We start from the raw sequence: 25673 nt of genomic DNA, 5'->3' as shown, positions 1-25673 counted from the left end.
ATACCCTGTTAAATGTAATTTTTTCACCACATAAAACAACTGTCTCTTCAGAAAACGTGAATTAAACTGCGTCTTGTAGTTTTTTTTTTGTTTTAAAATATTCACTTACTTTCAACAGTTGAACAAGAATGTTGTGTTTCCAAAACGATTATTCATTTTTGGCTGAACGACCCCTTTAAACATCAAAAACATTAATTGTTTAAATTAAATTTAGTAATGTACAGCTTTGTTTGGTTAAATTTAGCCCATATAAATAGTTTGCAACTACTTACCTTTAAAAAAAGTTAGTAAATCCAATAAATCTTTTTTTTTTCAGTGTAGCGAGAGGGGAAAAACATCCCCTGAGTAAACGAGAGCAAGTGATGCAGTGTTTGGTGTGAACCCAAAATATGACATGCTTAGTTTTAGGCATCAAATAATATTGCAAGTGACCATAATTTGAATGTTTGTTAATCGTTTTGCTTGATCCATTTAAATACTGCCTTTCGATAGAATTAGCATTTTACTGGGAATCTCTTACAAATGCACATTAATTAGGGTTACAAGCTAACATAGCTGTGTCCAGCACTATATTCTTCTCTAAGGGTGTTAAATCTAAATGTTGCTGGACTGTTGAGAGAATTATGACCTGACATTATGACCTGATTCGCCTGAGTGAAAATACAGTATCCACATACCGTATTCTGGGTCCACACATTTTGACCTGCTTTAATACATCTGCAGTATCCAAAATACGGTCTATAAATAGGTAAAAATCAAGCTTAAAATATAAGAAAACGCCACCCAAACCGGCTAACTCAAGTCCATTTAAAGATTAAGGCAAATCATTGCGTATAGTGCTACGTTTGTCACTTTCCCCCCTATATATTGAAGAATTAAGTGCTGATAATGACTAAAAAACAAAAACAATAAGCACTGCCGTTACAGTAAAGTGTGCGTTGAGATGTCTCTGGATCAAATAGCAGCAAATAGTGGTGCTACAATTCATTTGCCTCCTCCTGCGGTACTTGAGAAGAGTCCAGGAGCGCAAACATGTCTTCGATCACCTGCCACAGACAGTTGTCGAGCGGGAAGTCGTTGTCCACCAGGTTGACCAGGAAGTAGTTGTCGTGGATGTACTGAATGATCATGCGCGAGGGCGATTCGTCCTCGTACAGCTTCGCCCATTGTTCAATCCACAACGCGAAAGCCTCGTCCTGCGGGAACAGACAGAACTTGACTCAGTTTTTGGGTCACTTTTTATTTGAATGTACAATTGATGCTATTAGAAAAATGTACGTTGTCATCAAGCGATCTCTTTCGATAATTACAATTAAGAAACTATATTACAAATCAAAAAGAAAAGGAAATATGTTTAAAAGTCCAAAAGGCCACATCTAATGCGATCTAGAAAGTGAAAAGTGGGGGGGGGTATGGTGTTTGAAGCCAGAGTCATTCTGCCAGGCAACATCTAATGCGATCTAGAAAGTGAAAAGTGTGGGGGGGGGGGGGGGGGGGGGGGGTATGGTGTTTGAAGCCAGAGTCATTCTGCCAGGCAACATCTAATGCGATCTAGAAACTGAAGTGCGGGGTCGGTGGGGGTTTGTAGTTATGGTTGTGACTCAGGCCAGAGTCACGGTGGCAGGACAGATTGACCGACAGTCCGCCTCTGTGTATGTATATATGTATAGATAGATAGATAGATAGATAGATAGATAGATAGATAGATAGATAGATAGATAAAAAAATAAGGGGGCTAATAATGCTATATATATATATATATATATATATATATATATATATATATATATATATATATATATAGGACAACATCAGTGGTGTAGTCGGGGCTATACGCACGTACACTCAGTATGCCTACTTTTTTCCACTAGCTATTTGGGTATTACGACTTCTGAGGATCAATAATTGCGTATACCCTCAGTATACTCGCTTGTTTTGCTGATTAGACTTCCCTAATTTAAGTGTATTCGCATCACCTTTAATTGTATACCAAATGTTTTTTTAACTCTCATCTTAATTTGTTGCAATTGGTGCATTTTTGTTTATATTTTGCGCCTTTCCCCGCCCTCTGATGACCACAGCACCTGTGAGAAAATTTCGTGAGTTTTTCGAAGTCAACTGAATGATGTCTCCTTGAACGATCAGGTAAAATTATAAAACAGCATGGGCAGGTAATAGTACACCACCTTTTTTTTAAGGACTACACCACTGGACTACATAAAAGGCAAATGTATATTAGACTAATTCTGGATTCAACCGATAACACCCTTAATATTAAGGCAAAATGGTAATCTGAACTTTACGAAAAAATTGAGGATGAGATTTGGGAAAAGATATGCTCAGAATCTCACAACGGGATCAATAGCCATAACTGGAAAGAGTTTGACTGGAAAACAAAGAGAAATGCTGGAGGGCTTGTGGGAATGTAGGTAAACACACTATATAACACAATAAAAACAGATTTTAGGAATGTCTGAAGATTGCATTTTGGCAAGCGGTAAAGACTGAGATAATGAAAATTATGCAATAGGATCAAAATTTTACTCCTGTTTTTCTTGCTTGAAGGGATACCCTGGGATGTAAATAGTAAAAACCAGAGATATACTACCAAATTCCCATTAAGGCAAGTCATTTCACTCAGCGGCCATCTTTGAAACGCCTTTCGGGCATTCTATCTGAATGGGGAAACATCGAATTCTCCAAAATTGCTTGCCAAGCTCAAGATTAAATTTCATATTAGGAATCAACAATAAAAATTAAACAACAACTATAGCCATCTATAACTATCTTTAGCTTCATTTATAAATGTTTGAATCACTCAAAATGTGCAGAAACTCAAGGTTGGTCCGAGCCCCTCTCCCACAGATTCATCAATATATAGCTGTGGAGAGGTAAGCATGATCGAACACCCAATGAGGGGGGAGAGCAGGCTTGGAGCCCGGCGGCTAATCAGCAGGCCAATCAGAAATAATAAATAACACCTGTTTATTCTAGTGATTGGGCCGGAGAGACAACCTTCTTAAGGAGAACAGAAGGAGCAGCCTGGAAAAGAGGGAGAGAGCACACACACACACGCACCCTACGGGTGTTGTGCACTCATTGACAAAAATAAAACTTACTGCTTACTTGAATCGCCGACCCTGTCTTCTTCCCCCAATATCGAACTTTGCTACAATAGCGATCACTGATTGGCTCATGTACTAGTAGGCGGAGCTTCATTCACCATAATAACCGTTACACTTTTCTCCATTCAAAACTATACAAGTGACACGTCTTGTGTATTCTATAGTCTTTGATACCGCATATAGTCTTTCTTGCACTTGGTAATAGTGTAACAATAAATTGGATGAAGCCGCACCCTCCAACAATAGCACAGTGGATAGCAGAATGGAATATATGACTGCCCAACTTCAAATGAAATTGGATATTTTTAAACAAAGATGGGCACCTGTTGCTATGTATCTGAACAGGACAAAGTTATTTCAAGCTGTATCCTTTGAAATTGATAATGATGTATGTGTCTTTTTGTAATATGTTTTTATTTTCTATGTATCGCGGCTTTGAATTGAATACTGGCAGTGTTAAAAATTTTTTTTGAATAAGCGCTGCCGTCACTGAATGTTTTGTTTTATAAAATGTTTTAATGCATAAAAATAAAAACAATTGCCGCTATTAACTTAAGTCTTTTAGCTCAATAAACGACTAACTGGCTGCTTATTAGTAGTTCGTAAGCTACTCACACGAATAAAAATTACATTTGCTGTTTGTTCAAACTACTTGTTTAAAATGAGCTGAATCAACACAATTCTTGAGGTTTTTTGAGGACAACAATTTTCTTCATGTTCAATCCACTTAAACTTCATTCATCCATTTTCTTTTCGGCTTAGTCCCTTTATTCATCATGGGTCACCACAGCGGAATGAACCACCAACTTGTCCAGCATATGTTTTTACACAGCGGATGCCCTTCCAGCTGCAACCCAGCACTGGGAAACACCCATACACTCTTGCATTCACACTCATACACTACAGACAACTTAGATTATTCAGTTCACCTATAGCGCATGTCTTCGGACTGTGAGGGAAACCGAAGCACCCGGAGGAAACCCACATGGACACGGGGAGAACATGCAAACTCCACACAGAAATGCCAGCTGATCCTGCCAGGCGACCTTCTTGCTGTGAGACGATCGTGCTACCCACTGCGCCACCGTGACACCCCCACTTAAACTTGTAAAAACTAATAAAACAGCTTAATTACTGCTTATAAACAGTTCATATCTTAATAACAGGCAGTAAATACACCAATAGTACATTGTGTGAAGAGAATTTACACTGTAAAACATGCTGGGTGCCGCACAATTCCTTCTTGTGTGTTGTTCCGACAAATATAGATTAAGTTAACAATCGTTTTTACAAATTTGAGTGGATTGAACATAAAACCATTAAGTCGTCCACCCAAAAAGCCTTCAGAATGGTTTACTCAACTCATTTTTAATACGTAGTTTGAACAAGTCATTTTTTGAGCGCAGACTGTAAAAAGTGCTGAGTTCCACACCATTCCTTCATGTTGTTCCAACACAAATCAATTAACTTAATTGTTTTTACAAATTTAAGTAGATTGAAGATAAAACAATTAAGATGTCCTAAAAAAACCTTAAGAATTGTGTTGTTTCAACTCATTTTAAATGCGTAGTTTGAATAAGCAGCAAAAGTCATGTTTTGAGTGTAAGTAACTAAAGCGTTACCCTTTTTTTTAAAACTACAGCACAGAGTCGCTGTTATCATAGAGACAATAATAGTGAGTGTGCCTGTAATAGAACCAAGGTTATTTAAACTAAGGCAGCTTGAGGTCATTGAGGACTTTGGAAATGTCACATGTGGGTGTGCAAAGCATATGGTCAGCTATACCACATTACACTTTTACCAATATTCGCTTTCATGTAGCGTGTGATAGCGTGCTTGTAAATATGGACGCTACACTGTACAAAATGCTGGGTTTCACACAATCGATTTGTGTTGGGACAAAATGAAGGAATTAAGCTAACTTATTAGTTCTTAAGGGGATTGAAACAATTAAGTTGTCCAAAAACAACCTCAAGAATTGTGTTGCAGCTTATTTAAAATAAGTTGTTCGAACAAATGGCAAACCTCATTTTTTGAGTATAGACATGAGCCAATATTCAACATTTCAATGACACTTCAAAATACCTTTATAATTATTTGAAGACTTAAGCTGCGGTCACACTGGACTTTTCTCCCCATAGACTTCCATTCATACACACTCGAATGTGTCAGACTGGAAACGCAAGCTTGTGTTTCGCAATTCGCTGCTTTGGTGAACTCTGACCTGCGAAATCGCATCACATGATTGCGAGAGACCAATCAAAGATCAAAACATGACATGTCTCTGGACAGGAATTTAAAACATGGACCAATCGCTCGCTTTTTTTAATGTCTAATCATCATATTTAATCCCGAACCTTTTCGCAGCACGACAGAATTTTGCACGCGCAAACTCTAATGTGACCGCGGCATTAATTGGTGATTTATTTTCAATCATTAAAATTTTCAGGTGTTAATCTGGCCTGCGACATTGACAATCCTTTGACTGTTTATTAACCTTTTGTTTATTAACTCTGTACAGTAAGGTTCTATTGGTTAACATTTGCTATTTTAACTATAGTCCATGTAATGAAAACTCCAGAAGCATTTATTAATCTTAGGTGATGTTAATGCCTAATAACCCATTTAAACCAAAAGTTGTAATCATTTATTAAATGATGTTAGCAACTAATAAAATTCAGTTGCATTTTTAAAATGAACCTTAACATACAGTATAAGCATAATATGGCACACTGTAAACAATGCTGGGTTCCACACAATCGCTTTGAAGTGAACATAAAATAATTAAATTGTCCCAAAACAAATTAAGAATTGTGTTGTTTCAGCTCATTTTAAATATGTAGTTAGAACAAACAGCAAACGTATTTTTTATTTTTGAGTATACACTACAAAAAAATGCTGGGTTCCACACAATCCCTTGTCGCCCACACGGAAATTAAGTTAACCTAATGGTTTTTACGATTTTAAATTGATTAAACCCACAACTATTAAGCTGTCCCAAAAAAACTCAAGAATGGTTTTGTTTGAGCTCATTTTAAGTAAGCAGTTAGAAAAATCAGCAAAAAAATTTCTTGAGTCTACACTTGTTAGGAGTAAATAAATGTTTTAAACTAATTCAATTGCAAAAGGATGACAAGGTTCGATAGGTAACACTGTACAATAGTCTCATTAGTAAACATTAGTGACTGCATTAAAATCAACCATGAGAAGTATTTCAGAGTATTCTAAGCAGTGACAATGCATCATTACATGCTTTATTAGCAGTAAAATGATAAGATACTCTCATAAACCATACGTTGTCATGGTCGTGAGTTGATTGAACACGTTGAAAGCTTATCCCTCAACCGCTATAGGGATTTTCTGGGTTTCTGCAGGGCGTATTTGGCGGTTCCATGCGACTCGTGAGAGCGTCCTCTGGCCCTCACTGCAGATCACAGAACTGTCAGGGTTCCCGCTCTTATTATTAAAGAGCACCTATTTTACCCCTTTTACAAATTGTAAGATAGGACTATGGTGTCTCCAGAATGTGTCTGCAAAGTTTCAGTTCAAAATACCCATCAGATAATCCATTATATAATGTAGAATCTGCATATTTTGGTGGTGAGTACAGTGTACCTGTTTTTGTAGCCTGTGGCTTTAAATGCAAATGAGCTGCTTCTCCCCACCCACCGTTCCCATGTATGTTCTGCTTCTCATGTGTTACGTCAGATAAACAGCCGTCAGTGATAGAGAAAGACATAGAAGAAGCTGAAATACAGCTCATTAGTCAAAAATACCAAGTAAGTTTATTTGATGTATTTGTGGTGGAGTCTATTCAAGCCTTTCTGAAATGATGAGTCTCACACAAATGCCGTTCGCAGTACACACACACACATGTACTGAAACCATGCGGCCGTGGTGATTATAGCAGTTAAGAATTACGTTGCGATTTTACTCTCATGTACTGTTTTAAAAACGTTTTAAACTAATAATATTAATTACTGAGGTGCAGCTAATCACAAAGAGTTGGAACAGATGTTTAAATCCCAGTTTTTTGCAACAACATGCAAAATGTGTATACATGTTATTAAAGAAACATTGCGCCTGTCAATCAATTCGATGGGCGGGGAAAACCACACTCCTACGTCACGTTGCGGTGGGCCTCAAAATCACGTGTTGGGTTTATATCACTCCAACATGACAGTGAATACACTACACCTACAGGCAGTTCTGTCCAAACAGCTTACAAAAGCTGATTTTCATCAAATGTGCCCTTTAAATAATTTTCCAAGAGCTTTTTCAGGTATATAAATGGCAATAGAGACATGGTAAATGGCGCGCAACAAACAAGAGGTAGGTTGGTCATTTTCTGTCATTCTCTATTAATTTCTATATTTATTGACCATACATTCAACACAACGCAAGTGTTTAAAATGTAAGCCTTAAAATAACATCAGATGGTGAACAAAGCATCACATGGATACTGCAAGAATGGTTTAAAGTTAGAATGCTAATTGAAGTGAACTTTATTGTGGAGAGGCAGTAGTTTTCAGGGGTTTGCGTAGAGTTGACAACTGTCCCGTATTGTCCGGGACGTCCTGTGTATTGCGCCAATTTGATATGTTATTTCAATAAATATGAACATTTAAAATTAAATCCAAGGCATTTTTGTTGTTGTTGTTGTTTTGGGGTGACTGGGGCAAATGAGGAGCAGAACTCCTCCCGTTCTCCAAAGTGGGGAATGGCAGAAATGCCTGAGGAAACCATTAGCTAAAGGAACCTAAAAAAAGTCAAAACTCAAATGTTACTGCAATTGCGCTGTGGAAGCCATGGAACAGTAACAGTAAGTTACTGTAATAGCAAGAAAAAACATTAAGTCGCTTCACACCAAGAAGATCGCTGGTTCGAGTCCCGGCTGGGTCAGTTGGCAATTCTGTGTCAACTTTGCATGTTCTCCCCGTGTTGGCGTGGATTTCCTCCGGGTACTCCGATTTCCTTGTTCATGCTTTTATCAGCAGCAGGGTGGATTACTGTAATGGCCTCCTCACTGGCCTTCCCAAAAAGACAGTCATACAGTTGCAGCTCATCCAGAACGCTGCGGCCAGAATTCTGACCAGAACCAGGAAATCAGAGCACATCACACCTGTCCTCAGGTCTTTACACTGGCTCCCAGTTACATTCAGAATAGATTTTAAAGTATTATTACTGGTCTATAAATCACTAAATGGCCTAGAACCTCAATACATTATAGATATGCTCACTGAATACAAACCTAACAGATCACTCAGATCATTAGGATCAAATAAATTAGAAATCCCAAGAGTTCAGTCAAAGCAGGGTGAATCGGCTTTCAGCTACTACGCCCCTCGTTGCTGGAATCAGCTTCCAGAAATGATCAGATGTGCTCCAACATTAGGCACATTCAAATCAAGACTGAAAACACATCTGTTTAGCTGTGCCTTTACTGAATGAGCACTGTGCTATGTCCGACAGATCGAACTACTATGTTTTTCTCTTCTTTTTAATTCTTTTATAACACATTTTATCAGCTTTTATTTTATTTTATTTTTATTCTTACCATTTTTATGTTTGTTTTTATTTCTCTTATAATTGTTTCTTTTATTCCTGTTTATGTAAAGCACTTTGAATTGCCACTGTGTATGAAATGTGCTATATAAATAAACTTGCCTTGCCTTGCCTTGCCTTCCCACAGTCCAAAGACACGCGCTATACTTGAATTGAATAAACTAAATTGTGAATGTGAGAGTGTATGGGTGTTTCCCAGTACTGGGTTGCAGCTGGAAGGACATCCGCTGTGTAAAACATAAGCTGGAATAGTAGGCGGTTCATTCTGCTGTGGTATGAATATCTGATAAATAAGGGACTAAGCTGATGAATGAATGAAAGAATGAATTAATGAATGAATAAATGAATGAATTAATGAATGAATGAATGAACGAACGAATGAAGGAAGGACTGAATGAACAAATTAAAATCTTAAAAAGACAGAAATAAAATCCAGGATAAGAAAGATTATTTCCAGGACATTTGGTCATTTCTACCATGACTGGAAAGGTTGCATGGTCACTCAAAACTGTGCATCCCTGACAAGATGTGCATTACAAATCGCAGCTTTTGTGAAAGTACAACTCGCCGTGACATTTGGCCAAGTGTAATGACCCATACTCTGAATTTGTGCTTACATTTAACTCATCCAAGTACAAACACACACAGCAGTGAACACACACCTGGAGCAGGGGGAATCTGTGCCTTGCTTCAGGGACTCACCTCAACCGTGGTATTGAAAGTGGTGACAGCGCTGGTTATTCCATCCCACCACCTAAAATACCTGCAGGGAGTCGAACCTGCAACCTTTCGATCACAACTCCAACTCTTTAACCAATAGTATTTTCAGCCCTAGACACAACCGCATTGACAAGGATACGAACCAAAATCGCAGTCCTTGATGCACTCTGTACAGGTACTGAATGGAGTTCTCGTGTGTTGTCTTGCTAGTGAATGGTTTCAAAAGTTATCAGAGAACAATTTAACATCATATTAAAAATGAAAAATTTGGTAATGGCTTCTATTAGAGCAGTGTTTCCCAGCCCTGTTCATGAAGGCACACAAACAGTACACATTTTAACAACTTCCCAATTAAACACACCTGAATCAACTCATCAGAACATTAGACTTCAAAACCTTAAATGAATAGGTGAGATAAGAGAGACATCCAAAATAAATGTACTGTTGGTGTGCCTTTTGGAACAGGGTTGGGAAACACTGGATTAAAGATACATTTATAATATAAAGCAGCTTTCCAATTAAAAATTCATGTCAAAGATGACAAAGCTGCAGACACCACACTTAACTAATAGCTGCCCATCACAGGCCAATATTACAAAGCAAACTTTTTAGAGGAGCTTACTTGGACAAGCTGTTTCCAACTCCTAAAACAAACTTGAACCTATTTTCATTCTGGCCTGGTTTTGTATAAAAACGACGTTCCACCATTTGTTATTTGGTTTCTTTAAGTACACAAAGGCCTCATTTAAGACCTAAAGGTTTAAAGGAAATTTGCATAGCTAGAAGCTTGCCAACTTTCTTTTTATTTTATTTTTTCAAGAAAAACTATGATGGAAATATAAGTCGACGACCCTGCTTTCAATGACTAACATCTCCACACGGTTTGCTCAACTTGATTCCTATAGGCTGTCAAGATTGTATTGTTCATTAGCTGGAAAAATCTTTTTGAGGAGATTCCAAACTTATTCTTATGTCATTGTTTCAGAATAATTATTAAAACAAGCTATGTATTGCTGTAACTATTGACATTTTAATACACCGCAAGTAAAAAAATAACTAAAATTTGAACCAGGCAAATTGAATGAGCAAAGCAACATCGTTAGATAAAAAAACTGAAAAATATGGATAGGACTGAGTCTAGAATAGAAATAGAAATAAACAAACTGAAAAGTTCAAGAAAGTGTTATCACCTTCCAGTACATGAAGCTGACTGGATCCACCACAGTGGGCTGAATGATCTCTCGGCCAGGGAAAATCCCCCATGTGACAGCGTTGGGCTGCATATCATGGGCATTTGTGATATTCCTGCCCTAAAAAAACAAAAACAAATTCAAAATGTTAACATTAAAATCTGAAACTGCACAATGGACCCTTTTCACATGACGGTTATGATGTGGTTAATGGTCATCAGCATCTTAAATCCTTGAATTTTTTAATGGTTTGATTTTAATATGTTTTCATGTATGTATTATATCACCTTTGCATCAAATCACAAAAAACGAATTACCGCTTATGTGGGCGTTTGAAATGCATCGTCTATAGGCAGGACAGTAAATTCAACCTGATCTCACAAGGAAACGTATGTATTTTATGTATGAATGCGTGTGAGTTCAGTCGTACAAAAATGTATGGTTTTAAAAAGGAGGCGTGGCACCAAACCCCACCCCTAAACCCAACCGTCATTGGGTCATACTAAATTGTACAAATGAGATTGTACGAATTCATATGAACTAGCCACTAAATCAAAAAGTTACGAATTGCTGTGAGAACGTGTTGGTAAATTTGACCTTTTGGCTGCCATTATCAGTCTCACGTCATTTTATTCTTTTCTGAAAGTCTTGATAACACCATTGTGGATTTTTTCAGCAAATAGCATTGCACAAAAATTATTTGTTGTACTTTCCCATTCACTGCGCTCTTAAGTTTACTCAACTATGACAACTTCCACTACTAAGAAACCCGCAAATGTGAAAAGGGTCTATATAATCTGATTCTGGATTTCTTACCTGCACATTGACTATTTGGTAGTTCACACGAGGTTCATATTTCTTCAGCACTTGCAGAAGTGCCGTAACGTTTTCACTTGATGTGAAAAACTCCAAATACGCCTGTTGATTTGAGAACAAACATGCTGAAAGAACCATTTTTATACAACAGTCAATTCCAAAACAGATATAAAGATATAAATAGACAATAGATAATAAACCCCAAAATAAATACCCAAATCACCACCAACTGCACTGTTCCCACAGAATCTGAAGCATGAATAGATCCTGATAAACTATGAATTTTGGCATCAAGGCATTTACAGTATTAGCAATATTGTACTGTACTCAGGTTAAAACAGGGGGGACTGGTCATCTGGCAGACCGAGCAGTTTCCCGCTGGGTCTAAGTACTTTTTGGGTCAGGCTGATCATCTTCTGATCGGCCCATAAAATGCTTAGCAGTCAATCGTTTTTTTCTGCCTAATTAATTGACGATGCTGTAATCAGATTTTTTAATCATTTAAGTCCAATTGTGATTGACTATATAAAATCTTTAAGCTGCGTCTTGATGTTTCACTGTTGAGTTAATCATTTTAATTTGTTAAGAGTCTATGATACATTGCTGTTATTATTTAGCTTGTTGATCAACATTAACTGTGCGCGTCAGCAGGCAGCTTTTATTATGTTCATTATTTAATATAGGTTTTCTCAAAACACACAGGCACACACAAGGTGGACTTCCAATGTGGATTATAATTTTATTATAATAATAAATTGTCAAGTCGCATTATTTCCTATATGGCTTTTGTGCTTTTATAGAATAGGAGTTGGTAAATCCATTTAAGGGCGTGCACAGATTGGTAGCATTTTTATTGTATCTAGTGGCCCAAAATACCAGAGCCGTTTTTTTTTTGTCCCAGTCCAGCCCTGGATGAAAATAAACAAAAATGAAAAGTATTACTTTTGTGTATGCGTGTTTGTTCTAATTAATGAAAGACATCCCTGCATTATAGTTATGAAAAAAATCCTCATCATTGTTGTTCCAAATCATAAAGATTATTTTTCCTCCCATGTTTTAGAAAAATGCAGTGCTCAACATATATAAGTACACCCAAGGGGTGAGGATGGGTGAATCAAAAAAACATTCCCGCCCCCTATATATATAAATATATATAAATAAATAAATAAATAAATAAAAGCATTAACAGCATTATCATGATGGACTCATTCAGTAGCGAACTTGCGTTTATGTGGTTCATACTTTCATTGAAAAAAAAAAAAGCTTGTTGTGTGCACCTTTTTTTTGCTGCCGCAATCCTCACATGTGTGTCACACACCCACACACCTTATTCTTGAACAGGAAAAAAAAAAGCGACTGCATTTGGTGCTGCTTGTATCTGAAGGCAGCCACAGTCTCTTACATAACAGCAGGGAAAAGCGGAGCCAATTAAAATGTCCATATGCGTTTTGGGGGCAGGAGGACTCAAGGAGAGCACGTGATTTAACCCTTTCTGCGTGTTTAGGTTAATGTTGACAGCATGATTTTTTTAAAGTGGATTAAATTATTGGTGGGGACATTTGTATGGTCGGTAGATATTGTTGGGGCCACGTCCTCTCCATCCACCCTAAATCTACACCCATGAGTACACCCCTCACAAATCAATCTTTTAAATTCGTATTTTTAATTGGAAGCTATGCATTGTTATATTTGTGCACATACATTAGATTGGTACTGACAGCATAACTTACAACAATGGTCAAAAACTAGTATACAAAATTTATGTTATAAAAAAAATTTGTAGGCTGTATTTTTTTGCAATATTTTGCTTGAATTTAATTGTATTATCTTTCAATTTCTAAACATGTTTGGTGGCTAAAATATTATTTTATTAAATATATCTGATTAATAAAACTGAATAAATAAAAATAAATATGTTTTATCTAAATGCACCAAAATACATTGCCTATATTCACAGAGAAATGGATCAAAATATTCATTTTCAAAATGGGGTGTAATATCTCATCACGAGACCTGTGATCCAAAAATGACAAGTGGATTATATTTAGGTTTAAATGTGTGTGCATTCAAATGTAGTATAATCGCACATCAAATCAACATCTTTGGATTTTACTCATCACATGTGTAGCAGTCCTAATTATTTTGTTTAATAATTATTTTTCGGGGTTTTTCACCTTCATTATGATAGGACAGCAGAGATTTCAGACAGGAAAGCATAGGACCTCGGCTAATGACCTCAAGCTGGGAATCGAACTCGGGTCACCGTGAGCACGTAGATGCTATATGTCAGCGCACAATACCACTAGGTTATTGGCACCATGCCAGTCCTATTTAAACCACTAATATATAGTAGTTAAATTGAGTACAATTTTTTTTCCCAATTTTATATGATTTTTTTTTTAAGAAATATTTTTATAAATAAAATAAAGAAATATTTAAGTATATATTTTTATTTAACATGAATCCAATTTAAAGGTGCAGTGGGTGATGTTTTTCATCAGGGTATATGCAGGAATTCTAAGGGTACCTTTTTAAAGACCTTCTCAGAATATTTTAAGACCTCATCGCCACTTCAAGTTCTAATCAGTATCAAATCTTTAACTTAATAAACAGTTGTAGTTAAATAAATCAATGGATCACAACCACGCAACAGAACTCACAAAGGCTCGGAAGAAAAAAGCTTGAAAGAATAAATTATGCGGTTGATTTCAGCGATAGGCTTCAGCTACAGTTTGAACTCATTTTTTCATTTCGCCGCCTGTTGCGCTCTATGGTTTCGCTACATGTGGAGAGCGTCACATCACCTTCCCGCGTTTGTTGCAAATTACGTGACATCCCCCAGACTGAATAGCTTGGCCGGACATGCCCCGGCCCAGACCAATCGCATGGATCGAGCTCGCAGCTAGGAGGAAAATAAATATATTTATGCTTTTTTGGAGTCAAACACTTTGGAAAACGCTTGAACAAAAATTAAGACCTCATAAAACTTAGATTAAGACTTTAATACTTTTTAAGGGCCTTCATTTTCTCATAATTGATTTATGAACTTTTAATACTTTTTAAGACCCCACGGACACCGTGTTCAGAAACTTTTTTTTTTGTTGTGCTGGTTGAAAGTCTCTTCACATTCCACTAGTAATGATTAAAATAAATGATCTAAATGTATTTATATGTACTTTTATATTCTGGGTAAGGCAAAAGACTAAAAAATGTTCATCCAATTAAATATTGTCGATAATTGCCATCATTTTGATAAGTAGCCCAAACTGTCTGTTAACAATGTAGATTTGAACAACTGCGCACCTCTGTTCACAAAAGAGATCCACCATTTACACGTGCACCACGGTCACATGGACACCGACTGTAGTAAAATTAAATGCTGAATTAATACTTTTTAAAATCCTGAATCAATATTGGAGTTATATTTTGATATATTATATTATATCAATATTTTGCTCACTGGAGGAAGGATGACACTATGGCTGAAGTATTTTTTTTAGACAGGTAATGTTATGTTTAAAAACTATTTTAGTCACACAAAGCTGATGTAGATTTTGTTGTTATGAATGGGTTATATGCACAGAAGTGTTATTCGGCCACTGAAACTGTGACTATTTTCAATTTCATAAGGGACCTTTTACAGCATCGATAATGTAGATTTTATTTAGTTTAACAACAAAAGATCAGTAAATAGCGCTATTCTGGCTAGCCTGCTTTACTGAGCTGAAGTTGGTTTTATATTCACATTGGTACGTTTTTGAACAATGACAACCTGTGGCACACCCCCTATATTGTTTACCATGCTACTTTGAATACTCGGTCAGAAATAGCAGTTCTCTAATTTTAAAAAAAAATTGCTGACCTTTTGAAAGACGTATCCCCCTGCAGGACCCCAGCCCACGATCGCGTCAGAAGAGGCTTTGCCATTGATGTTGGGTTGAGAGTTAATGGTGAGAACACCTCTGCGGTTCACCTTCTCCAGCTCATCCTTCAGCAGGTTGGTTTCTGGAGCCAGAGGATCATCGTTCCATGGCAGACACATCACCTGCCAAAAAGTGACACAAAAAATCTATCATACGTGCAAATTTGGAGTAGCATTTTAACTAGTGCTGCACGATATTGGAGAAATCTAGCATTGCAGGTCTAGCTTAAATCTAGCATTCATTCTGCTGTGGAGACCTCTGAAATAGAGACGAAAGGCTGAGTTATACTTCTGTGTCAAGCGCATGCGTATGCTCTGGCGCAGCCTTCGCGTAGTCGCATAGCCCACGCCGTGGCTGGGCTGATGCGTAGCGCAAGCTCTGTGATTGGTCGGTTTGGTAGCTGTGACCAGTGTAGGTGGGGCTGAGAGCCACAAGCCTAATGGAGTGAGTGTTTACAAGTCCCATGAAAGAGCTCCAGATGTTTTGTGTTTACCTTATGATTAAAGTTGTAGCACGTCCTCCGGTTTCTGCCTCTAAATGAGCAAGTTTTAGCTACTTGTACATTAAGGAAGCGTTCAGAAAAAACGAAACACCCGCGAAGAAACTCAATAAAGAGGATTATAACATAACCGTTTGTTCTTCATCTGGACTTTTGCTGTATCAGCCATTCTGTAAACTACAGACTATCGGTGGTCGTGCTTTTTTTGTACAGTGTGTCTAGGCTATGGAAAGGCCTACCCATCAGCTTCAGGAATGCCGCTTCTCAGGACTCTTTTAAGAAACTTCTCAAGACTCACTTTTTTATCATTGCTTTTAATTTAGATTGATTATTTCTATTAATTTAATCTTCCAATTGTATTGAATCGTTCATATTTTATTGTTTTATTGTGGTCTTTTTTACTGTTTTTATTGTTCTGCTTTGTTACTGTTTGAATGCCTTGAAGCGCTTTGGGCCTGAGAAAAGCGCACTATAAATAAAAATTATTATTATTATTATTATAACATACTGCCAGCTAGCGTTTTGGAAATGTTATTGCAGAGCAACACAAACAGCATGCAGAAGTATAAATACATGCCTACGCGCAAGGCATGTGCTGTGGGTCACGGCGATCACTCAACGCAGAAGTATAAACCAGCCTTAAGCAGAAGGAAAATGAAAAAATGAATGAATTTTACAGTTAAACAATATTTAGTTTACTGAATGTTTGACTAAATAAATCACTTCTGAAAATTTACTACAGAAACTACTTTATATAAAGTAAAATCAAACATTTTGTATGCCAATTCAACCAAAAGATGTATATATATATATATATATATATATATATATATATATATATATATATATATATATATAAATGAATAAATAAATAAAATGACTTTATAAAACCTTTTTTGTCTTGTATTGAAAATTGTATACTCAATGAATCAAACGGGATTAAATTCTCTTAATTTGAACCCTAAACACAAAACAAAATCTGGGTTATGCAAAAACTGCTGTGTGTCATTATGTAGCACCTGAATTAAAACAAAAGTAAAACCAATATTATAAAACACACATCTGTAAATTCCAGTTGAATAAGTTATGTTATAGCACCCACTGAGTGAAAAATGTGCCCAGTTACGCCATTGTTCAATAGCAGCAAATGAACATCCTCAGTGCAATTCCACTTAATCACACACCCTTAAAGGAACACTGCAAGTTGCTAGTTTTTTGCAAGTTGGCTTATTTTATAAGTCATCTAGGGTTAAATAGTCGAGTTTTACCAATTTTAAATCAATTCAGCCAATCTCCGGGTCTTGCAGGAGTACTTTTTGCTTAGCTTAGCATAAATTATTGAATCGTATTAGACTGTTAGCATATTGCTAAAAAAAAAACAAGTATTTCTTTAATGAGTTTTGTTAATTTTCCTATATAAAGCTTGACTCTTCTGTAGTTACATCATGTAATAAGACTAAGAGAAAGAAAAATGAAAAGTTGATATTTCCCAAGTCTATATAGCTAGGAACTATACTCTCATTCTGGCGTAATAATTAAGGAACTTTGTTGCTGTACCATGGCTACAGCAGGAGCAATATTGCGCAGCACTCTTACCTAGCTGGGGACTATTTTCAGGTGCTCTGTAATATCATTACATCTGCTGCAGCCATGTTATGAGATGCTAATGGTCTAATCAGATTCAATGATCTATGCTAAGCTAAAAGTGCTCCCGCAAGACCCTAATATCAGCTGAATGGATTAAATTTAAAACAGTTTAAATTTAGGGGACTTGTAAAATGTTCCTTTAATAACAAGTTCTTCCACATCCTGACTTGTTTAGGCCACGTCGTTCTCTGTCTTTGCTTATTACTCCTTCATGTAAATCAAAAACACACACACACATACAAAATTCTACTACAATATAGCATAATATAGCCTGGTGCTATTTTCAGCCTCATCGCATCCAGGTGTACATTGCTTGCTATTTTCAATCTCACTGTGTACCTTGTGTCCACTGCGGTTGGTTTGTCCAGTGATGTAGTTGGTAAAGACTTCATAAACGCTCTCTTCGCTCATGAGCTCCTCTCCCCACATCTGCAGCAGCGCCTCCTTAGGAGACTTACTCTTCAGGTAGAACAGGTAATAATCTGTCAACTCGCCAAAGGCTGGTGAGGAAGAGTTACCCCTGACAAGATGGCAGACATGTTAATTAATGTTTGGTTCGAACTATTAACTCAAAAATTCAAAAGATGGATGAAAGGCTGTTATTTTTGTACCATCTTCCATTGGGAAAATCATCCCAGTCTTGCGTTCTGTAGATGTAGCTTTTGGGTCGGGAAGCCCAAAAAATTGGCCTGACGTCTTCTACCTTACGCTTTGGATGGGCGCTGATGGCCCAGGGCAGAGGTCGCCTGAAATGTATACAATACTGATGTAAATGAAAGATTTTCATAACACTTCCAAATCCATATTTCCCCTTAGATGAGATGAAACTATATTTAGCTTGCTTTATTTTGTTTCAGAATAAACAGATACACACAGACATTTACACAATTATAATTTGATGTGATACAATGACGTGCATAAAGAACAAAGAGCTCAAAATAAGCAGCTTTTTTTTGGTTGTTTTTGATTTGGAGGTAGTCTCTTCTTAATTACATTGTGAAATATCTGATATTCCAATTCTCAGAGATCTGTAAAAGCAGTATTCTGTTGATTAAACAGCTCAGCCTATTAGTCTAGCCTATTAGTTTAAACTAAAACACATGAAAGTAAGTAGCTGTTTAACTGGGAGACAAATAGAGCAGGAATGCATCAAACTTTCTGTCATTTAAAATTATCAGCAGAAAATGTCATTTTGATTTTCAACTGAATTAAAAAATGGGTGAAATTTACCCTCAGCCATATTCACTCCATATTCACTAGTGTCTGAAGTAGCTTTCACACCGAATAGTTAAATGTTCACCAGAAAAATCAAAAGGTTTGCTCAAATAACACAATTTCTATGTAGTATTCTTGTTCCTGCTGCTTGCAATGGTTTACTGTGCTGTCATGGCAATGCTACTAAAATAACGCCTCTCGACTCGCCCACTGTCATTTGTTTTTTGCTGTCAATAAAATGTGATCATTTTATTGACTTGTGTTTTTATAGTCAATATTATTTAAGTTACTGAGTTACATTTTTATTTATTTTTTTAAGTTGTATGAATACTTGATATTACTTGATAAGACAATAATACAATGCAGTTTTGTTTTTTGGCCAAGTGCATTCAGAATTTTTGGTTAAACGTTCTAGATTCCTAAACACTGTGTAATATCACAAATGAAAAAGGCGGATCATTAACATGATTTCAAGTTAATATAATCCATTAAAGGCCTATCACAGTGGTGCAGTGGGTAGCACGATTGCCTCACAGCAAGAAGGTTGCTGGTTCGAGTCCAGTCTGGGTCAGTTGGCATTTCTGTGTGTCAGTTGGCATTTCTGTGTGTAGTTTGCATGTTCTCCCCGTGTTGGTGTGGGTTTCATCTGGGTGCTCCAGTTTTCACCACAGTCCAAAGACATGTGGTACAGGTGAATTTAATTAACTAAATTGGCTGTAGTGTATGTGTGTGAATGCGAGAATGTATGGGTGTTTCCTAGTGTTAGGTTGCGGCTGGAAGGGCATCTGCTGCGTAAAAAATATGCTGGATAAGTTGGTTGTTCATTCCACTGTGGCGACCCCTGATTATTAAAGGGACTAAGCCAAAAAGAAAATGAATGAATGAATGAATGAATGGATAATCCATCCAAATGCAAAAAATAAGCTCATTTTGAAATGCGTTTGCGTTCATTCATTCATTAACCATAGTCCCTTATTTATCAGGGGTCACCACAGTGGATTGAACTATTCTGCCATATGTTTTACACAGCGGATGCCCTTCCAGCCGCACTCATTCTCACACTCATTCACTACAGTCAATTTTGTTTACCAAATTCACCAATAGCACATGTCTTTGGACTGTGGGGAAAACCGGAGCACCCTTAGGAAACCCACACGAACACATAGAAAATATGCAAACTCCACAAAGAAATGCCATCCGGCCCTGCCTGGACTCAAACCAGCGACCTTCTTGCTGTGAGGTGACAGTGCTAACCACTGAGCCACCATGCCACCCTAAATGCATTTGCAGTGTATTCAGAAAAAAACGATTACTTCCTGAGACACCAGCAATCTGGGAAGGCCCAGGGAACACATTTGTTGATTTTAAAAATGCACTGAGCACTTTTTTGCACTCTGTCCAAATAAAATGAACATAAGATTGCTAATATCTCTGCAAGTAATACTTTTTTGGATACACTGCAAATATATTTGCAAATTGCAATATGCAAAATGATTATCATTGAGGCTGTTGACATCAGCACGTTTAGCTATCGGGGATTCATAAAATTAGCCATAAATGTTCCTTTAATAACAAGTTTGTTTAGGCCACGTCGTTTGCTTTATTTGCCTATTACTCTATGTTGCTTAATGCAAGTCAAACACACACACATACAATATTCTACTACAATACAGGAGAATCCTGATGCTACATTCAGCCTCATCACACCTAGGTGTACATGGCTGGATATTGATATTTTCCGCCTATGATTGATTAGCCAATCATAACAAAGGGTAATTACTTTACATTGAATACTAAAAAAATAGGGGTGGGAAGATTTTCTGATTCGCTCTGTGCATTGGATGAAAAAAAAGTGTGCATCAGATACAAGTTGGCATTGAAATTGCAATGCAATGTGACTGAAACATTTTCACTGGTCAAACAATTATTCATATAACTACACACAATATTCACAACACTACAGCTAATATGGTAAAATACAGTATTTATTCTTTATTTAATTAATTTTTTACTTAACTGAACTAACCGTTTCTGCTTAATAACTTTGTTGAAAATGAAACGCACATATTTTACTAAATGCGAGTATGTTTCCTTTTAACATTGTTATTGTACTAAAATTACAAAACACAAAAAAGTTATGATTATTTCTACCTAGAACTACCATATCGATCAAAATGACCACATGCATTTCAAGTGTCTGATACTTTTGACTTTGAGGGTGCTTTCACACCTGTGAATCGATTCATTTGTTCCGAAACAGGGATTAAAATTGTTACATTGTTGCTTTTTGTTCGTGATGCGGTTCGCTTTCACACGGCAAAGTTTCTAAACGAACCAAAAGACCTAAAACAAGTCACGTGCGAGTTAACTCTCCTCACATTGGTCAGGGACAGGGTGCGCGCGACGTGTCTGAAGAGGAGAGAGACGCGCGATTTCCAGAAGATTATCACTTGCGGGAGACTCCCGAAACTTCCGGGAGACTTGGGATGTTTGGAACGACCTCCTGCCCTACTCATGTGATATAACCGGGTTGGATCGTATTGCTTTCTCACTACAATCGATCCGCTTAAGAGTTCGTTTCAATCGAGCCGAGAGCTCCTCATTCAGGCGATCTGGGAGCGATTGTTTTGGCGTGGATCCTGACGCGATTGCTGGATTCACATATGCCAAACGAACGGCGCCAACTGGGCAAACGAGACCGGTTCCGAAACAAAAGTCTAGGTGTGAAAGCACCCTAAATATGCATGCCTCTGTTGCCTAGCAACTTCATGCTATCAGAAACATAACTTTGTTGCCAAAAACATCAATTTACTTTAGATCAAAACAGCATATTCAGTGCCACGAAAAAGCCTTCTCCCCTGCTTGAGAAAGTGAAAATGAAAGTGAGTCGCGGTCATTCCCGGATGGTCTAACATAGCCTAATTATACATTTATAGGCTGTATTACCAAAAAGATGACATTTTTAGGATGATGACTTAAATAAATACTATGACAGACATTCAAAGCTTAATTTTAATATCTCAAAAGATGTTTTGAATGTAAATACTGTAAATAATGCTTTAAAGAGCTGTTTTGGACTGTAATGTTCTAATGTTGTCTGTTTGTTCAACTAACTATAAGGGAAAAGCTGTCATGAAAGCAAATAGAAAATCTGCATGGCTATAATAGTAGCCTATGTGAGCGTCAGTGGTAATATCAATTGCATTACTATAAGTCAGTGTTAGAGGAACTGAGATTAGCCTGACAGAATAAATAGTGATCGTATTTTTTTTTTTTTATTGCATTGTATTGCATCTAAATCGCATTGTGCTGACTCAAATAGAACTGAAATCAGATTTGAGTGTAGCATCAGGAGTCGTATTGTATCAGTAGCTGCATCATATGTAGTGTTGTGAAAAAGTGTTTACCCCTTAGTGGTTTCTTTTCTTTTTTTTTTTTTTTGCATGTTTGTCACTTTAATGTTTCAGATCATCAAACAAATTAAAATTTTTGTCCAAGATAACACAAGTAAACACATCATGAAGTTTATAAATGAAGGTTTTCAGGGAAAACAAAATCCCAAACTATATAACCCAGTGTGGAAAAAGTGTTTGATAGTGCTTGCCTAAAACGGTTGGGAAAACATTCTGTGAACAGTAAAATGTGGTGGTGGTAGTGTGATGGTCAGCGGCTGATTTTCAGAAGACTTTCTGTGATAAATGCAACCATGCTATGTAATACAGAAAATATCTTGAAGGAGAATGTCTGGCCATCTGTTAGTGACCCTAAAGCTGCAGCGAACCTGGGTTCTGCACCAAGACAAAGATTCAAAGCACACCACCAAGTCCATTTCTGAATGGCTGAAGAAAAACTAAATGAAGACTTGGAGTGGCCAAGTCAAAGTCCTGATGTGAATCCAATTGAGATGCTGTGGCATGACCTTAAAAAGGTGGTTCACCCTCCAATATGGCTAAAACACACTTTGTAAAAATGAGTGGGCCAAAATTCCTGCTGTAACAGACTCATTTCAAGTTATCAAAAACGCTTGATTCCAGTTGGTGCTGCTAAAGGTTGCCCAACCAGTTATTAGGGTTTAAGGGGCAAACACTTTTTCACACAAGGCTATGTAGTTTAGGATTTTGTTTTCCCTTAATAATAAAAACCTTCACTTCAAAACTGTGTTTACTTGTTATCTTTGACTAATATTTACATTAGTTTGATGATCTGAAACATCAAATGTGACAAACATGACAAAAAAATTTGAAATCAGTAAAGGGGCAAACCTTTTTTCACACCATTGTATCTTTAATGCATCGTTAGTTTTGCTACTGTGATTCATATCCCTACTTAAAACCCATGTCATGTCTCCTTTAAAAAGTCACTCACCGTGGATCCTCTGCCCATAATCCCAGCTGCCTAAGCACTTCCATGGTGGCCACCTCTCGGTTCAGCGTGTAAAAGTGTAGGCCGGAGACCTCTCCACTGGCCAGCAGAACTTTACACATCTCTACAGCCTGCTGGATGCCGTAGTTCCGGATAGCGGCGTCATTATCCTTAATGGGCTCAATCACTTGCTTGATCTCCTCCGGCACTTCAAGTTTGGAGAGTTTGACTAGCTGACGGAGTGAATGATAACCCTGTGCAAGAAAAATGAACATTCAGACATTGAAAACGCATCATAAAAGTTGACGTGAAAAAGTAGAGTGAAATCTAAGATGGTATTTCCCTCCACAACATTTTATGGAATGGCATTTGTGCTTTATCTGTAAAAAGTGTTTGAAATGTATGCATTTAAATGTTTTTGAGTAATCACAAAAAGTATCCATCTGGACTCGTCACTTGAGCCAATGGGCTAGCTGTTCTCCCGCAGCTCCGCCCACACTCATCAGTGATTATGTTTACATGGACGTCAGTAACCAAATGGTTGGCCTTAACATGATTAAGACAATAATATGATTAAGCTATTCACATGAGTTGTTTTTTTAAATGTTCCTTTCGTGATCCCGTTTTACATGTTATAGCACATCATTCGATTAACGTCATCGCGTCACCAGGCTATCCACGTTTCCTCAGGAGTTTCATGTAATTTCAGGTGTTTTATTTTTAATTTGCTGACTTTAACTGCAGTTTGGAACTTTCACTTTCATTCAGGAACATTTCATGCATGCCCCCCATGACAAACGAGATATCGGATGCGAGTATGAACTGCTGGAAGAGTGCTGTTTTAATGGAATTTGATACCCTGTGCCAAATGGGAAAAAAAACTCTGTATTTCATGATGCAGGTGTCTGTGGTCCTTCACTGACTCGGTAGGTGCAGAGAATAGTGTTAAACAGCAGTGCGTGTATAGACTCTTGTCGCAAAATGCAGCGAAAATCCTACAGTAACAGTTTGATTAAGGTGTTTACATGTCTGTACTGCACTATAATAATAAAATTGCCGTACTCCACGTTTTAATTCGATTTCTGTTTAGTTCAATTATCACTAAGATTATGATGAAAAAAATAGCTGTTTATATGGTAGACTCTTAATCAGAGTATTGTCTTAATAGTATTAAAATCAGATTATTGGTGTCTGTGTAAACGTACTCAGTAATACCAAGCTGTCCAATCACAGAGCTTTGCGTGTAGTTATTTTTTTTAGATGTGCACGTCAGGTTCAGCATCACTCACAGCAAAGGGCATGCGACTGTGAGAAGGCTGTGCCAGTACATATGCATGCACTCGACGCAGAAGTATAAATCAGCCTTTAGCAGTACATATAGTACAACTAGCAGTGTTTAGGATTTTGGGATGGTTGGTAAAACGCAGTAGGACTAGACCTCAACTGAACTATGGCAGTTTATACACCAATGTTTGACTTATAAGAGAACTGGAGCCTGTACAATGAAGCCAGATAAGCTGCCTAGCCAATTAAGTTTCAGTTGAGCTATTCTGGGTTTTAAGTACCACTTCACGAGTTCACACTTGCAATAGTTTCAGAATAAAGCGTATTTGGTGTGCTGTCCGGGGAGAGGGCTCTGAGCTCGGGGAAGATGCTGCAGGTAAGACAGCTTTGGTATATATAGGGGTTTGGTCAAGAACTGATTGGATAATAGAATAATTGTCAATGACATATTTGATACTGAAACTTCTGCGCGTGCTCCTCCCGAAATTTGTTTATAAAACATCACGAAGGTAGCTCAGCTGCTCCACAATACCATACAATACATAATAATGGCAACAAAGAGTGATTAAAGTCCAGCTGCCTTCATGTTACCTAAAATCCAATATTGATGCAAACTAAACTGAAATTTAACTAGCTAGCCAGCTAATCCAGCTTCATGGTAGAGATCTGCGTGGGACTTAAATTTTAATCCCGCTCCCGCCAGGTTTTATACCGCACCTGACCGCTCCCGCCATATATTTACTCTTTGCTGCCCGACCCGCCCCGTTTTCCACCCGACCCGACCGTTCCCGCTGAATTTAGATCTGGTTTTCAGAATCTCACGTTAAAATTGGGCACTACCAAAAGAGAGAAATTACAGATAAAAGTGTATGTTGTGCAATGACTGTAGGCTAAATGTCCATTTTTTTGCCCTTTTGTGATGAGACATGGGTGCCGCGTGACGTGCGGTGAGGTTTGTGGCTGGTGAGGCACTCTTTCAAAGTCAAATTTACAAACATATCCACTCAATATATTTGCCAACTACCGACCATGTTTCATATATCATATCAGCATTATTTCTATACATGTAGCAGGTACATATTGGACCCAGCTGGATGTTACAGAGTCCAGTCAGCCTATTACAAGCGCGCGCTCTCTCTCATTCACACACACATTTACTCGCACACACGCACACACCCACGCACACACAGAAAGAGAGAGAGAGAGAGAGAGAGAGAGAGAGAGAGAGAACCACAGCAGATGCGCGTGCTCTTACACTCACATTTAAGTGCTTTATTGGCATGACAAATAACTGTACATTCGTATAGCCAAAGCAGTGCAGCGTTGC

At 37.5% G+C, this 25673-nt stretch overlaps 1 protein-coding gene across 1 annotated transcript in view; it reads right to left on the bottom strand.

Annotated features, from left to right (window-relative positions):
• Nucleotides 1-25673, bottom strand: part of mthfr (methylenetetrahydrofolate reductase (NAD(P)H)) — a 40682-nt gene that overhangs the window by 722 nt on the left and 14287 nt on the right. Inside the window, exons 6-12 of the mRNA XM_056463100.1 lie at nucleotides 23066-23316; nucleotides 18097-18231; nucleotides 17825-18005; nucleotides 15279-15461; nucleotides 11417-11518; nucleotides 10601-10720; nucleotides 1-1196 (exon numbers count right to left, since the gene is read on the bottom strand). The exon at nucleotides 1-1196 is cut by the window's left edge and continues 722 nt beyond it. Coding sequence (XP_056319075.1) covers nucleotides 978-1196; nucleotides 10601-10720; nucleotides 11417-11518; nucleotides 15279-15461; nucleotides 17825-18005; nucleotides 18097-18231; nucleotides 23066-23316 — 1191 coding nt within the window. The 3' untranslated portion in view covers nucleotides 1-977. The remainder of the gene's footprint in view (nucleotides 1197-10600; nucleotides 10721-11416; nucleotides 11519-15278; nucleotides 15462-17824; nucleotides 18006-18096; nucleotides 18232-23065; nucleotides 23317-25673) is intronic.

The sequence above is a fragment of the Danio aesculapii genome, chromosome 8 (assembly GCF_903798145.1).
Source record: "Danio aesculapii chromosome 8, fDanAes4.1, whole genome shotgun sequence".
NCBI classification, from domain to species: domain Eukaryota; kingdom Metazoa; phylum Chordata; class Actinopteri; order Cypriniformes; family Danionidae; genus Danio; species Danio aesculapii.
This window is presented reverse-complemented; position numbering and strand designations above follow the sequence as displayed.